The 16,013-nt window shown below is 40.9% G+C and overlaps 1 protein-coding gene across 9 annotated transcripts in view; it reads right to left on the bottom strand.

Annotated features, from left to right (window-relative positions):
• Positions 1 to 16,013, bottom strand: part of MPDZ (multiple PDZ domain crumbs cell polarity complex component) — a 217,084-nt gene that overhangs the window by 34,150 nt on the left and 166,921 nt on the right. For all 9 annotated transcript variants that reach the window (XM_068234923.1, XM_068234937.1, XM_068234947.1 and 6 more), the window contains 4 exons: positions 13,110 to 13,255; positions 11,218 to 11,301; positions 10,939 to 11,132; positions 9,230 to 9,377 (listed from right to left, as the gene is read on the bottom strand). In XM_068234923.1, the coding sequence (XP_068091024.1) occupies positions 9,230 to 9,377; positions 10,939 to 11,132; positions 11,218 to 11,301; positions 13,110 to 13,255 (572 nt within the window). The remainder of the gene's footprint in view (positions 1 to 9,229; positions 9,378 to 10,938; positions 11,133 to 11,217; positions 11,302 to 13,109; positions 13,256 to 16,013) is intronic.

The raw sequence follows: 16,013 nt of genomic DNA, 5'->3' as shown, positions 1-16,013 counted from the left end.
ATATCTATTGCCATCGTGAAAATTGAAGGATTCTGAAGATAGGCGATCAAGTCACTTTAGAGACTGTTTTGTTTCCAATGGACTGATATAGGATATGTTATAAGCTATTAGTATATTGAGAGATTGATGTTGAGCCCATGTCATCTGTTTAATTGGGAGAAGGATAGTGTGGTGTACAGCTGATCCTTAGTGGCGCTACCTCTTTGTGTTACAATTGTTGTTTGATAGGGGAGGAGGCGAACAGGGGGAGGCTGTGTTAACCGTTAATACTGGTATCGGTCAATCTGCAGGGCACATCTAGTGCTGGCGCGCGTGTGCTTTGGTATATATCATATTGATCATGCCTTTGCTAGCTTTGTACTGATCAATGCCGATTGAAGCTATGGGCAAACTGTAAAGCTTCTACCTGCAGTCCCTAAAACGCTCACTGTACTTGATGGAATAAATAAGGGACATATCCAATCAATGCTCAATCTATAAAATGGTAGAACATGGATCAATGTTTCCATTTCTTAAAGACTATCATCCAGTGTATTTATAAATGCAATAAATGTTATCCCTATAGTACCAGAATGTTGCTTTGGCAATTGAACACTTATGTAACAGGGATATGATGCACCTGTTCACCAGGATACGGCTATTATTGTCAAACCCTGTATCCCTGTCAGCAAAACTGCCATGGTGGGATTTGACCAAAGCCTCGCTGAAGAAGTCCAGAGCTCTGTGGCCAACCCCTCCCTGTGTTGCCGTGGCCTGCTCCCCAGCTTGATGGCTGCCTATCGGTGGGGGGAGGATGGGATGTAACAATAATGGCTGTTTTTTTTACGGCGAAAAGGTAAGTTATGTACTTTGGATGCAATGTTTATATCAGAAAATATTATCTAATATCTAACCAATAGAAAAAAAATGTGACATGTATACCTACAATAAAGTCTAAAATATGGAAGCAATCACTGCTGACCCTTTAATTGGAACCTGAACGGAGTAAAATTATTTAAAATACACACATGGTGTAGCTGCAAATGAATATTACATACTTAACTCACTGCCAGTTCCTCTCAGATGCTCACCATTTTCTTCTTACAGTGACCCCTTCCAGTTCTGACAATATTTTGTCAGAACTGAAATATGCCAGTTGCTGTCAGTTATATATCAGCTGCTGTCAGTTACAACTGAATGTGCAAGGTAATGTCCATGCTCAAGTGAACGATATTACAGTTTAACAGTGTGCTGACCAGGAAGCTGTTATGGGGTAATGGCCATTTTCAAAATAGAGGACAGCGCATTCCATTGATCACAGTGGACTAACAGGACACAGGAGAGGAGAAAGAGATTGATGAGTAGACTACACAGGATGTAAGTATGACGTGTATGTTTATTTTGACTTTTTATTTTCAGTTCAGGTTCTCTTTAATCATTGCTGATTTTACTGGCTTTTAAATAACGGATCCTATACCACTACAGCAGTAATGCACGTGCTTACTATTTAATTCTATTTCTCAATTTTTTTCTATTTATAAAATGAGAAGTACTGATCTAAATTAGCAATTGTTCATATTTTGTCTTCAGTCTCCTGACACGAAATGGAAGTTTTTGCAGGAAAATAAACAGTTAAAAAAATGTAGATAAATAAGGCATCTTTAAGCTGAAAGAGCGAGTTTCAGCATTAAGCTTATACGCTCCACAATTCTGAAGCTAAATTTTTAGGATACCCAAATCAAGTTTTGGTTCAGCCAGGACTGCGGTCTCCTAAAATAACCACATGGGGAATCAATGGGATTATTAAACAAGGCCTTGCGAGATTACAGTTATTGCTGCTCTTTATTTTATGTTCCACCATCTGGAGTCATCAGATGTAACGTGCTATTATTATCCAGTTATGGATCTCCTGAGTCATTGAATATATGATTACAGCCATTCTATTGAAGCCATTTTTGTTTTAATAAGCCTCCTCCCTTAGTTTTCATGATTTAACAATAGGGCCTAATGGAGAGAAATTGCAGTTGATGGTGCACTTTTGGGGTAAAGACAAAAGGTGCCAAAAGAATTAAGTGCAAACGGACCCATAACAGATAGTCAGCTTTCATGTTGATTATTGTTTACAGGGATTATAAACCTCTCTTTTCACATAAAATGATTATATGCAGGCTACACATACACTCCATTTTATAGAAACATTTTTAAATTGAAAGGTAATCTCTTCTTTTCTACTGAGGATAGAAAGGACATATTTACAGCCATACCTCTGGGCTCAGTATACAGGCAATAAATGAAAATATAATATTGTAGGATTTACAAAACTAGTGCAAGGTTATTTGGACATTTTCATAAAAAGAAAAGTAGTGAATAGTGTTGTTAACCTGTACATTGCACCTTCTACACTGCTACAATGAGTCTCAGTCTTTAAAGCGGACCATACTAAAAATAGACCATGCTTGCATAATAATGAACATTACATTTTAATATGAAGGATTCATTGCAGGCATTCCTCCGAGGCATGGATTGTGTTGCATGCTGGGACAACTACTTCAAAGGCTCCCAAAATCACAGACGCAAAAGTGTTTTGCATTTTTAAAGTGAACCCGAGGTGAAAATAAACTGATGAGATAAACAACTGAATCCGTCCTCCTACTCCTAAAAATGACTTTAGACATTCCATGGTTTTATTTTATGTACAAAGTAGATTTAATGTTTTATTGTCTCTACTCAACTGCAGTGTCTAAAGCATCCCAGAGGGAAAATACATGAACTATTGACCTTTTTATCTTTTCCCCTCACAGTAAGAAGTCCAGTTATCTGCTTAGCAAGGTTTTTTATGGCTGTTATCACTGAGGAGCGCTATACCCTGACTGAAAAAAAAAATCAAATAGCTGGATATTAACTTTTTCAGGCAGAATAAAAAAGAAAATGAGTACAGCATAGGTGTCTCTGTTCTTGCCACTGTATATACACATGTCTATCTGAACACATGGGCAACACAGTGGCGTAGTGGTTAGCGCTCTCGCCTTCGAGTGCTGGGTCCTCGGTTCAAATCCCAGCAAGGTCAACATCTGCAAGGAGTTTGTATGTTCTCCCCGTGTCTGTGTGGGTTTCCTCTGGGCACACTAGTTTCCTCCCACATCCCAAAAACAGACAGATAAGTTACTTAGCTTCCCCCTAAATTGGCCCTAGACTATGAGACTTGCACTACACGATACATACATAGACATAGGACTATGGTAGGGACTAGATTAAGAGCCCCTCTGAGGGACAGTTAATGACAAAACAATATATACTCTATACAGCGCTATGTAATATGTTGGCACTATAAAAAAAATACTTAAACATGTCACGTCATCTCGGGTACATGTGACGGATGCAGCAACCCAATTATCAAAAATGTTAAACAACAGTGGATGAGTAGCATTATATAGAATTGTACTTCCTGTTTATGTTGCTGTGGATGCAATAGTTAAGTTTAATTTAGTTTAGTTTTAATTTAGTTCGGTTCCTCTTTAAAGTATACCTATGAGGGGAAAAAAGTAAAAGGATACTTTCCTCCATAGAGGAAAGCCTCTGAATAGTTTTAGGCTAGTTACACACCAGGACATTGCGTTTAGGGGACGTTATAGGGCACATAACGTGCCCCTAACACAACACCAGGTGCTCTCTGGTGTGGACGTCGGAGTGAGCCGCATTGTGCAGCTCACTCTGGCGTCCGTGATGCCGTGATGCGTACTCTTGGACGCATGCGGCATCACGTGGTCCCGCCCGGCCAATCGCCGCACAGACCAGCCGCTCCAATAAGTAAACACTTCACGTCACTGAGTGCAGTAAATATTAATTAGCCATGTGCCCGGCCGCTCTCCCCTCCTCCCCAACATGACTGAGCATGTGCAAACAGTCTAACGCGGCTTAGCCGCGGAGAACGCACAGCATGCAGCACTTTGCTGCGTTACAATGTAACGCAACGTGGGCAGTGTGAACAGCCCACTTGTGTCGTGTTACATTGCTGTGCGTTGGGGGAGCGTTACAGGCTGCACTAACGTGCGCCTGTAACGTCCCTGTGTGCAAGAAGCCTTAAAGGACAACTAAGGCTAGAGGGGTATGGAAGCTGCCATCTCTATTTCCTTTTAAACAATATCAGTTGCCTGGCTATCCTACTCATCCTCTGCCTCCAATACTTTTAGCCATAAGCCCTGAACAAGCATATGCAGATCAAGTGTTTCTGTTATTTTTATCATTTAGGTCAGGGGTCCCCAACCTTTTCGAGCCCGGGGCTCATTATCCCGACCAAAATTTTCTCCAGGCCCCGGGGGGAATTGGGGGGGGGGGGGGCAGGGGTGTGGCTAGTGGCAGCGGCAGCCCCCCCTTTTTTCCCAGATTTTGAGTGTAGTATATAGGTAAGTAGGTATCTAGGTATATTTGCCCCCAGTATAGGTAGCTAACACAGTTGCCCCTGTATAAGGACTATAGTTGCCCCAGTATAGTTAGTTAGGTAGTATAGTTACCCCAATATAGTTAGTATAGTTACCCCAGTATAGCAAGTACAGTTAGCCCAGTATAGCAAGTACAGTTAGCCCAGTATAGCAAGTATAGTTAGCCCAGTATAACAAGTACAGTTACCCCAGTATAGCAAGTACAGTTAGCCCAGTAAGCCAGTAGTTACCCCAGTATAGCAAGTATAGTTAGCCCAGAATAGCAAGTACAGTTACCACAGTATAGCAAGTACAGTTAGCCCAGTATAGCAAGTATTGTTAGCCCAGTATAGCTGACCCAGTGTCGCCAGTACAGTTAGCCCAGTGTAGCCAGTAGTTACCCCAGTATAGCTGCCCCAGTGTAGCTAGGAGAGGTGCCCTCTAACCCCCTAAGCCCCCCCCCCCCCCCACCCGGCGGCCGGCGCTCCCGGTACCTTATGAGCGGGCGGTCACTTCCTTATATTCCTCATAGCTCCTCTCCTCTTGTAACATCTCTTATTACAGCAGCGCTTCCCGCGATCGCCGTTACCATGGGAAAGCTGCCCCACCTCCTTCCCTCCTTACAGCAGCCGCACAGGAAGTGCTGCTGTAATACGAGATGCTTCAAAGAGGAGAGGGGCTATGGGGAATATAAGGAAGGAAGGAAGCGGCCACCCGATCATAAGGTAACAGGAGCGGCGGCCACGGGGGGGGGGGGGGGGGGGGGACAGGGGGCAAGGCCAGATCCACAGCGGCCCCCCAGAAATCTGCCCACAGACCACCAGGGGGCCGCGGCCCCCAGGTTGGGGACCTCTGATTTAGGTGATAAATAAGACATTTATGAGACGTTTTGTGAATAGAGCTCATTGTCGTTAAACAGAACACAAACTCAATGTGAACTGCCATGTACATTAGGAGGAGTTGGATGGAATTTAACAAGAAAGAGCAAGAAGAAGAATATTATTTGCAATGTATTTTAATTTGTTTTTCCTTGCAACGTTATCAGCTGTAATACTAAATATTTCCTGTGATGCCTGTTTAGTCTACTGTCCAGCTAAATCCATGGGCATTAGACTGGCTTATTGAAATAACTGACAGTTAAAGACAAGTTACCAAATAAGCAGTGATTCAAAGAGGCTATCTTTTTAAAAAATAGAAAAGCGGATTAAAAAAAAGTTTAAAACAAAAAAAAGATACTTTTGTTAGAATACGATAACAGCTAGTCATTGTATTGACTTGACTTGGCTAATGATATTGGGCTGTCTCCTCTGTATCACATATAAACCTTATGGATTATTTGTAAATGTTAAATTTATTTAGCAATATTAATGAAACAGGGGCTTCAAAATGCTCTGTACGGTGTAATAGTTACAAAACCAAAGGCTCTACATAAGAATCCAAAGCATTTTATCATGTGGTTTCTGCCTTAATGTCTCAACCCTATAATGGGCCAATCCCTTTCAGAAAATAAAATGATAAATATTATAAGAAAAGGAACAGGGATGCAAATGTCTAATTAATATGATATGCCAAAGTTATGCTCAGGCAGTATTTAAAAAAAACAAAACAGAAAATAAAATCATCCATCACTTGTTCAATGATAAATGCATTGAAGTGTGTATACTAACAATATTTTCTATTTAATAACAATTTCACTCAGATAACCTTTCTAGACATTGCAATTCGATGTGTGATAGTGACACACTAAAGCCAGCAGATGTCACTCTTCCTGCATTTATCAGATAAAATATTAAATGGAATCATCTCACAAAATTCAACACAAGATACCAAACAAGGCAAACCAAGAATCAGACCTGAACACTATGAAATAGTGATTAAAAGAGTTTGTTATATAAACATATATTACTTTTAAAGCCATAAATGGTAGTGGTGTTGTGTAGGGTTCACCAGAATAAATACCACTTTAAAAGTGTACCCGAGCCAAAGCTAGGGGACACAATCAGATCCTTACCTAAAGAGAAGGAAGCCTCAGGATCCTATTGAGGCTTCCCTCTCTACCCCCTCACTAAGCGTGGCCCCCCAGAAGATTAGTGACAAGGCATTGTCACTAATCAGATCAGGGCCCTGCAGCTCCTCTTCCTTATTCATGGCGCAATAGCAGACTGAGCCCGCCCGCGCATGCACAGTGAGCAGAAACCGCGGGCTCCGCACTACTGCGCATGAGCAGGTGGCTCCTACGGCTACATCGCGGCAAAGAATGAGGAAGTGGAGCTGCATGGCCCCGTTGTGGAGGGGGGCTGCGCTCTGAAACGGGGAGCTCCTGACCAGGGAGGAAAGCCTCAATAGCATCCTGAGGCTTCCCTCTCTTCAGGGTAAGAGCTTGTTTTGAACCCATGCTTCGGCTTGGTTCACTTTAAAGTCTAACCATACAGGAGACACTGCATACCTACCCAATTATCTCTTACTACTGCTCCCCCACAAGACTACTACCAACACGGATGCCACTACCTTGTTAGCTGCTATTTTATACACACAGGATGACTTGCGTCTGACCCTACACTCTTACTCTTTTGTGGATTTTCTGAGCATCGATCCACAAAAGAGCAAGTGGATGTTCATAAAGATGGAAATAAAATCACAACATCAAATAAGCACACTATTATATCCATCCAGGATATATAAGAGTGTGCTTACGGTATTTGATTTTGTGATTTTATTTCCATCTTTATGAACATCCATTTGCAATTCTATGCCTCTAAAGAAGTAGCAGTACAGCTACGAAATGTGCAAAAGTGTACAGCTGCATATTATCTATACACTGACATGATTATGGATTCGATGTTTGATTCATGTTCACATACCTGACTTTTATCATTTTGTAATAAAGGTTATGTTTTATGGATACTTGACAGACTCTCACTGGCCTATAAACCCTCTACTTTTTTGTTTGGTCTCTATTTGTAAAATATACATAAGATAAGACAAAGACTTTACAAAACTTCAGAAGATATGTTATGGTATTTGGCACAAAGACCCCAGCACAAAAACCTGGTAGTCCTGTACAATATGCAGGGCCGGATTTGTACTTTCCAGTGTCGGCAGCGGCACCGCCACCACCACCTATTCTGTCCAACACTCTGACTAGCGATCACTGGTTTGAATGGGCTCATTTCAGTTGTGCTGCTCTGCCCCCCATTCAACAAATAATTCCTGTAATTTGCGCTCCTGCCCGAATGTGCACAGCAGCTGATAGTGTTCTGGGCATGCATACTTGAGAAATGATGCTGATGTTTGATTGGTACTTGTCAAGAATGCATAACACTGTACTGGCCTCGGTTGCTGTGCACATCTGGGCAAGAGCGAGAAATTACAGGGAGCACGAGTGGCCAGGGCATACGCTGCTTCTTTGTCCTCTGTGCGACTGGCTGCAGTCAAAGTCACAATGGAGAGAAGCCCATCAAAAACAGAGAACAGGTAAGTAGCAAACATCCTGTCAAGACCCACTTTGGATGTTCTGTTGTAATTAAAGTGGACCTGAACTCAAAACTTCCTTTCTGCTCTAAAAGATATGCAACAACATACGGTAACCTTTAAAGAAAAACATTTCTTTGTTACAGCTGATACAAATCCTGCAATACATTTGCAGTGTGCCTACTTCCTGCTTTCAAATGAGTTTAGATGTTGTGGCAGTCAGGTGACACAGTGTAGAGATCAAATAACAACTTGTGATTAGACACAGATGAGGAAGAATTAGACAGGCTCTCTAAATATATACAGGGTGCATTTATCTATGCTTTCCCTCTATCCTGTGCAAGAGTTCAGCTCCACTTTAAAGCATCTGAATTACATTTATTTATATTTGTTGAAAAATCTATGCATCTCTTTTGAATGTTGAATGTACATATGGCGGTGTCCTCTAACATATGGACAATATACGTGAACAAAGTCTGAAGAAGGCTAATTAGCAGAAAGCTTACTCTTTTTCTTTTAAGCCAATAAATGGTATCATCCTGATTCTGCTTTCTCTGATGGCTAAGATGGTACAATGCTCTACTGCTACAGGAAAATAGAAGGATGCCAAACCATAAACACTAGCATAGAGGTAGTAACAGCTCAGGGGACAGTGACAGTTTAGCAAAGAAAGGGAAGCAAACAACATTTTTATTCCTGCAATTCTCATAGATATTAGGAGCAGAAAATGAGTCAGGAAAGAGTTAACTGAAGCAGAGAAGAGATCACTGCTAGCTAGGAAAAAAAAAAAAAAAGAGAAACCGTCATAAATTGGGGTTAAGAAAAGATAAGAAAGTAATTAGCAACTTATCGAAGAAACTAGCCACTTATCGAAGAAACTAGCAGAGCTCACTGATGTCTGTGAATGCATGCATTAAAACTCAGTGGAACTTAGTTCTATCTGCTTTGCAATGTAAATCCCTGGTATTTCTCACATCAACTTGTATGTACATCATACAGAGGAATAGATAATCAGCAGATGCTGATTGTCATAAGACATCAGGAAGTGAGAGAGAGAGGTCATCACATCACTGGTCCAGTCATCACATTGGACCTGGTTAAATTCAATCAAATCCTTACGCTTGCCCATTTATCCTGCATCTTACACATCACTTACATCACACTCCCATCACCAAGTACTTGCCATACTGTTCACGTGCAGCCCGATATATCCCACTCACTTCACAGGTGCCATTGTAATAAGAGAATCATTATTTCTGTCACCTTTCAGTGGATTTAATATTGTGATCAGTGTAATTAACCATACCCATTTATGTTTAATAATAACATCTAAATTAAATAATTAAACAAGTCACATTTACCTTTAATAGGGCTGCAACAGCCTCTTGTGTGGCATTTCGAACATCTTCACCATTCACGGACAGTATCTGATCACCTTGCATTAGCCTCCCATCTATCTCTACTATGCCACCTTTTACAATATCCGACACAAACACTCCAGTGTCATTCCTGAGGGGTGGAAAATACTACAATCAGTACAAGCCCACAAAATAAATAAATTAATGGAATCTGTACTGTTAACAGAAGATGCAGTTTAACAATTACATGGTCAGTCACCCGGTGGGGCGATTTATAATGTTTGCTGATTGCCGATGATGCAGTCCATCAGAGGAACTCCAAATTCCTAGAAAATCCATCTAATCCAAGACTTCTTGCTTTTAGAAAATCCATCAAACACATTTTAAGCCCTCATCTGTTTAGCTTAGTCTCAAAACCATTACAATGTAAAGCTTGCAGATACCCCACTTGACTAACATTTAGCCTATAACTATTGGGGGAGAGACTTCACACTAGCCCCTACCACATACGGCTTACAGTCTTTTGAATACAAAAAGAATAGCATACAAAGCCATTAAAGTGCATACCAACAAAGCAGGAAAGCTTATCTCTATGCAGAATTTGGGCTGATGTGTTTTTAGCAGCTCATTTAGAGGCATACCATACTGAGAGACAAAGGTGTAACTTCATAGTGCTGGCCAACCCCCCTCCCCCCACCAACACCACCACACACACAGATCTGTCAGCCAGGCCACCCCCCATCCCTTCCCAAGCACAAAAGTTAAAAGAGTAGCAAACAAGTTCAACAATGCGTATTAGAGCGTAGTAGACGAATATAGTCCAGCATGGCGTCAACCTGTGTGCATCAAAAGTGTCGGACAAAGTCTGCTACTTTGATCCCCTCAGGCACCATGTGGCACGTAAGTTTGCTTTGCGCTGGCATGCAATCAATGTGGCAGAGCAAAGGGAACAAGATCGCCCTGGCCCCATCCCCTGATGCCAAGTCCTGGAGGTATGTGGGTGATGCAAAAATTTGATTGGAAAGGATTAATGCATGGTGGTAGAAGTTATAATGATAATGAAATATTTTTTAGAACTATGCCATTATTTCTTGGATCACTAGGTACATTTGCTTCATTCAGCAGTTAACTGGCAGAAATTAAAGTACCCCTAAACCGGTTTATTATAAACGTCACAGCACCATGCTCCTCCTCCAGCGGCCCCTGTGCCCCCAAGCTCTGCTCAGCCATAATCTACTGGGAGGGGAGGAAGTGGCTGCACTCCATTTACTCGCCACTTATCGTTCCTGAAGGTGTTACTTCACACCGCATGCAGGAGAGCTGCGACGTGTGCAGGTTTGTGGTGATTGAGCTCAGAAAGATAGTGCACCAAGCTCAATCAACACAAGTCTGCACACATCGCAGCTCTACTAGGTGAAGTAACACTGCGGGAACTAATGCGTTGAGTGGAGTTCCTACGGATGGGCAGAGAGGAGGAAGTACTGCCACTTCCTCCATGCCCATAATCAACATTCTGCTCACCCAAAGATTAAGGCTATGCAGAGCCCCCCAATCAAGGGGCGCTGGAGGGTGGTGCTGTGACATTTGTCACAGCACCCCAAATAAAACTGTATGAAAATGATGTTTATAATAAACCATTTAGGGGTACTTTAAGTCTGTAACAAACCCTTTCAATAAAGATTCACCAGGCATTATACACTGTGCTAATTCACCTTTTTCCCACAATGCTCAATCCAAGTCCTTTCCCTGGTTTCTTCTGCAGCTCCACATTCAGAATGTCATACATATCCTCTTCCTTGTACTGTGCCTCATCTCTGTATACTGAAAGCCGGACTTTTTGTGGTGTCTGTCTCAGCACATTTATGGCTTCATCATGTGTAGCACTTCTTAGATCAATGCCATTTACCTACAAAATTAAGACTGGTTTTTATAATAACAGACCCATTAAAGAACAAAAGAAAAACCGTATTTACAGTATATACTCCCTGTACCTCTAATATTTGGTCTCCAGCCCACAGTCTGCCATCTTTGGAAGCTGCACCTTCTTCATATACCTCGTGAATAATAATTGCACCCTAAAAAATGTATAGACAGTAACCAAAAATAAGACAATGTATAAAAAGAAAAAAAGAATACAAATGAAGATCTGAATACAGCTAGATAAAAAAAAACAGCTTCAAATCACATTTCATTTACTTTCATTAATATTCAGGTCAATGATGAATACATAGCATAGCTGGAAACATCAGACTCGGAGGAAGACTTAGGAATATTGGTTGATAACTAGTTAGGTAATCTTATACAATGCCAAGCAGCAGTAGCTAAAGCAAAGAAAATTGTGAGATGCATAAATAGGGAAATAATATCTTGAGATGTAAGTACTGTATACTACTACCTCCGTATCAATCACTTGTGAGGCTACATCTGGAGTATTGAATACAGTTTTGGGCACCACACTATAGAAAATACATTGACATTCTGGAACGGGTACAAAGACTGGCAACTAAATTAATCAGAGGGATGGAAGATCTCACTTACCAAGAAAGGTTGAACAAACTGGACTTATTTAGCTTGGAGAAAAGGCGACTGAGAGGTGACTTGATTAACATGTGTAAATACATCAGAGGGCAATACAAAAGCTTGGCAGATAAGCTTTTTGTCCCTCAGGTTGTATGACAGACACGGGGACATGATTTGCGTGTGGAGGAAAAAAGTTTTTGCCATCTATTTAGAAAGGGGTCCTTCACAGTGAGAGTGGTTAAAATCTGGAACATCTTACCTCAGGAAGTAGTTATGAAAAACTCTATATCTGTATTTAAAGAGGGCATGAATGCTTTCCTTGCACTGAAGGGCATCCACGGCTATAATTTTTAGGTAATTCCCAGAACAGTTAATCTAGGGATTTATCTGACTGCCATCTGGAGTCGGGAAGAAATGCTTCCCTTTTTTATTTATTTATTTATTGTATTTATAAAGCGCCAACATATTACGCAGCGCAGCGCTTTTAAGGCTAATTGGCCAAGGCCTTGTAAGGTCTTTTGCTTTCCCCTGGGTCAACTGGGATATGTACAGGTTCAGGATGGTGTTTTAATTATTTATTTTAATTATTTTTTTTTTCTGGTTGGACTTGGACTAATGTCTATTTTCAACCACTATGTAACTATAGAGCGAAGCATCCTTTCCTCAAGTCTGCAAATTCCGGTGCTCCCCTATGGCCTAATAAATGCAGAGTGTGGAGCAAGTCCCCTTTTACTCTTCCTCCCTTCAGGCCCCGAGTGGTTCCCTATACAGAGAACATAGAGCAATAGCTACCTTTTCTGATTCCACTGTAGCAACCTCTGCTGCAACTCATCTGCATTTTCCTCTCATTCTGGCTGCTGTATCTTCTCTTGCCATCATTTAGCTTTGTCTTGTTGATTCTTTGTTTTAGCAATGGAAGGTGAGCCTGAGAACATCAACAGCAAAAGCCAGTGTCCAGCACAGGAGAAGAATGTGCAGGAAGACACTGTGGTGGAACCTGAAGAGGTAGGTATCACATTCTCTCCCCGTCCCATAACACTTGACTTTACGTACTTAGCCTAGGCAATGCTCTGGAGCTGAGAAGTCTTATGAGTCCCAATTTTAATTCAAATTACTGTCTCTAAGCAATGGAATGCGCATTGCAGAGTTTAGTAACGCATACCCACAGATGGTGGTTGCCAGACCAATGTCCCATTATTTATGAGACATGTGACTCCTAGATATGAGACATGTGACTCCTAGAATCAAGCTAAGGTAAGCATTTTATAAATACAGATAACCTAGTAACATTTTGAAATCCATTTTTTTTACCATATGTGACTTAGCTCTACAACAACAAATACATCTGAATCTATATATTTACCAGTAGTGTATCTGCACCTCCTACAATGCTAAGACCCAGACCTGTTCGTCCTTTAGATATATCAATGGTAGTTTCACACCCAGGGATAATAGGACAAGTGGTGGGATCTGAAGGAAATGTCGCAGGAGTCGATGATCGACTGGCACCTGAAAATTCCATGTAATAAAAATCAAGTGTGAAAGACTTGTTAAATATGAACGATTTTTATACTCATAGATCTAGAAGGGATCAGTTTCAGGACAAAATGTGCAGGATGTTTTAATCAAAATAATCCAGAGTCATGTTCATCTTTAGCTATGTATGTGTGAAATTAAACAGAGATATGCATTTAAAATAAATAGGAAGTGTAATATACAGTTTCCATATGCTGTTTACATACATCCCCCCTTGGCTGACATTTCTGGGCCAGGTTACACAGACGCATGTCAGCCGTGTTGATGGCACAGTGTTGCAATGCGGAGCAGCGCATGCGTGATGTCACATGGCGGGCAGGGGATCGGCGTGAACAATACGATTGGCCGTTGCTGGAGGTAATTTGATCCGCCAGGTGGATTGCTAGTGGGTCACTGTACACAAGTCTCAATATCAACTGAAGTGGTAATTATTGGCCACCTCAGATGACTTTAGTCAGGCGTGTGTTTAAACTGTTAAAGGACAAGTTTATTCATTGCGTTACTGTACGCACCATAACATTTACCGTATATATTCAACTGCAAGTCTAGAAATGTACATCTGATTTGTTAAAGTAAATCATGGGGGCTCAGACCTAACATTTCTGACTTATAGGCCTGTAAAATCCCGGTTCTTCCGGGACACTTTTCACTACTAAACCCCATCCCTTCCCGCAGTACCATCTCTCATTAGCGAATCTTCCTGTCAATTCTACTACATATTCAAAGTACCACTATTAAAAGTGCCAAAAGTGCAGGGTAAGTGCAGTCTAGAGGTGCACTTCTATATGCCAGAGCTGTGTTCAGGGTTTTAAGCACCTTGTTATTACCGGTGTGGTTCTGCATGTACCCTGCACTGTTGGCACTTTTCATTTCTTAGTATTCTTTCTGCTTTCTTGAATACTATATATAATACGGTAAAACTTTTATAAATGCTGGTTGAGCAGAGCTTATATTTTGCATGAATCGCACTTGCGCAACCCTCTCCCCCTTTTTACACGTGCAGTATTATGATGCCCTGTTCTGCTGTTACTGGCTGTGTTAATGGCTGCACTTGGGGGCTACATGGTACTATCGTTGCATTTGGGGATGTAAGCCCTTAATAGCACACTTTCCTGAGTCAACTTATACTTGAGTCATTATAAAATTTTAGCTTAAGAGGGTCAAATATTAGGGTTAACTTAATCACAAAGTCTACTCATATCCAAGTATATGAAGAAAAGCTACTGTTCTTCCAGCTAATAGAGGTTTCACTGCAACAAATGGACTGTCTCCAATCTCCTGAATGAAAAACAGTGAAGCTAAGTACCCACGGGCAGTTCACAAACGGATGGATTGGGGATCTCTGGGGATCGTTCCCCAATCCATCTGGCCAAATTTGTAAGTGTTGTTGCGCCATTGTAAATTAATGATCACCTAAACAATAATTTACATAATCGCGCAAATACCTGTGAAAGTCAATGAGGTTCAGAACAATCCTACGTGATTTAATTCAACATGTCGGTCATTCAAAAACGAACAATCGCCTTGGGTGGTGTGTGTTGTGAAACATTTAATGAATTTTCATTAAATGATGTTGCGTGATATCTCATAAAAAAAAATCATTTGTCATGAAAAATCATTAAGATAAATAACATTGTGGGTTTAAGCCTGTACTCTGTCAGGAAGAGTAAGACTTCTGGTGGCTACAAGAATTTTTTTATTTTTTTTTACAATACAGTCAACTGTAAACACCAAATGATGGAGGGCTAGGGAAGCTGTAGAAATGTTGAGAGTAGCTGCTGGCATTTTTTCCTGCAGGTACTTAAAGTGGATCCGAGATGAACTTTTACTCATTGCATAATTGTGTTCCTTACATATAGTTTATAGGGCATTCCTCAAGCCAAATACTTGTTTTGTTTTGTTTTAATACCCTAATTTCCTATAAACTAAATAAGCCACACCCACAGCTTCTCCAGAGTGCCTTGGCGCTTGCAAGGGATTGTGGGATTTCAGTCTGGGCAGGTGAAAAAGGTGTTACTAGCTATAGATTTCAGAGGCAGAGTTTTCACAATCTGAGAGCTGCAGTGCAGATACAGATCAGTTGCCTGTGTAATGGAGGAGATAAGAGTGGAGTTTTCACAGAATATGCAGATTAGCATGCCTAGATACAGATAAGCTTGACTGTGTGTGTAATTGTGTAATAGTGACAAGCAGAAAACATGTCTGCTCCCATTGTATCACAGGAAAAAATATTAATATGCTGTTGAAGCTGTTTGAAGATAGATTTGCTGTGTAAACTATCTAAACTTTAGATAAGATATATAGACAAGTCACTTGTTATATTTAGTTTTTCATCTCGGATCCGCTTTAAACATAATCTTAAAGTGAACCTCCAGACTAAAAATCTACTCAGCAGCACTGAAAAGGCTTGGAGTTTCTTTAATAGTTTCACAGCATCAGAAGTTTGTTTTTCTTATGCAAGCCTCATAACTGGGATGGGTGATCAGGACACAGGACAGTTGGAACTGTCTCCTGCTCCCTGTCACCTCCTTTCAACCAAAAAGATGGCTGCCCTCATGAAATCACAAACATTTGCCTGTTCTTTTAAAACAGGGTGGGTAAGAGAGTATATTACCTATCTATTTTAATTAACATAACTAATGTAACTTAATGACAGTATGTTTGTTTAGGCTGAACTTCTTATTTAAGTTAACTTTAAAGTACACATGTTCTATAAAGCTGTTCATTCGAA

This window comes from Hyperolius riggenbachi, chromosome 1, assembly GCF_040937935.1.
Source record: "Hyperolius riggenbachi isolate aHypRig1 chromosome 1, aHypRig1.pri, whole genome shotgun sequence".
Lineage (NCBI taxonomy): Eukaryota > Metazoa > Chordata > Amphibia > Anura > Hyperoliidae > Hyperolius > Hyperolius riggenbachi.
This window is presented reverse-complemented; position numbering and strand designations above follow the sequence as displayed.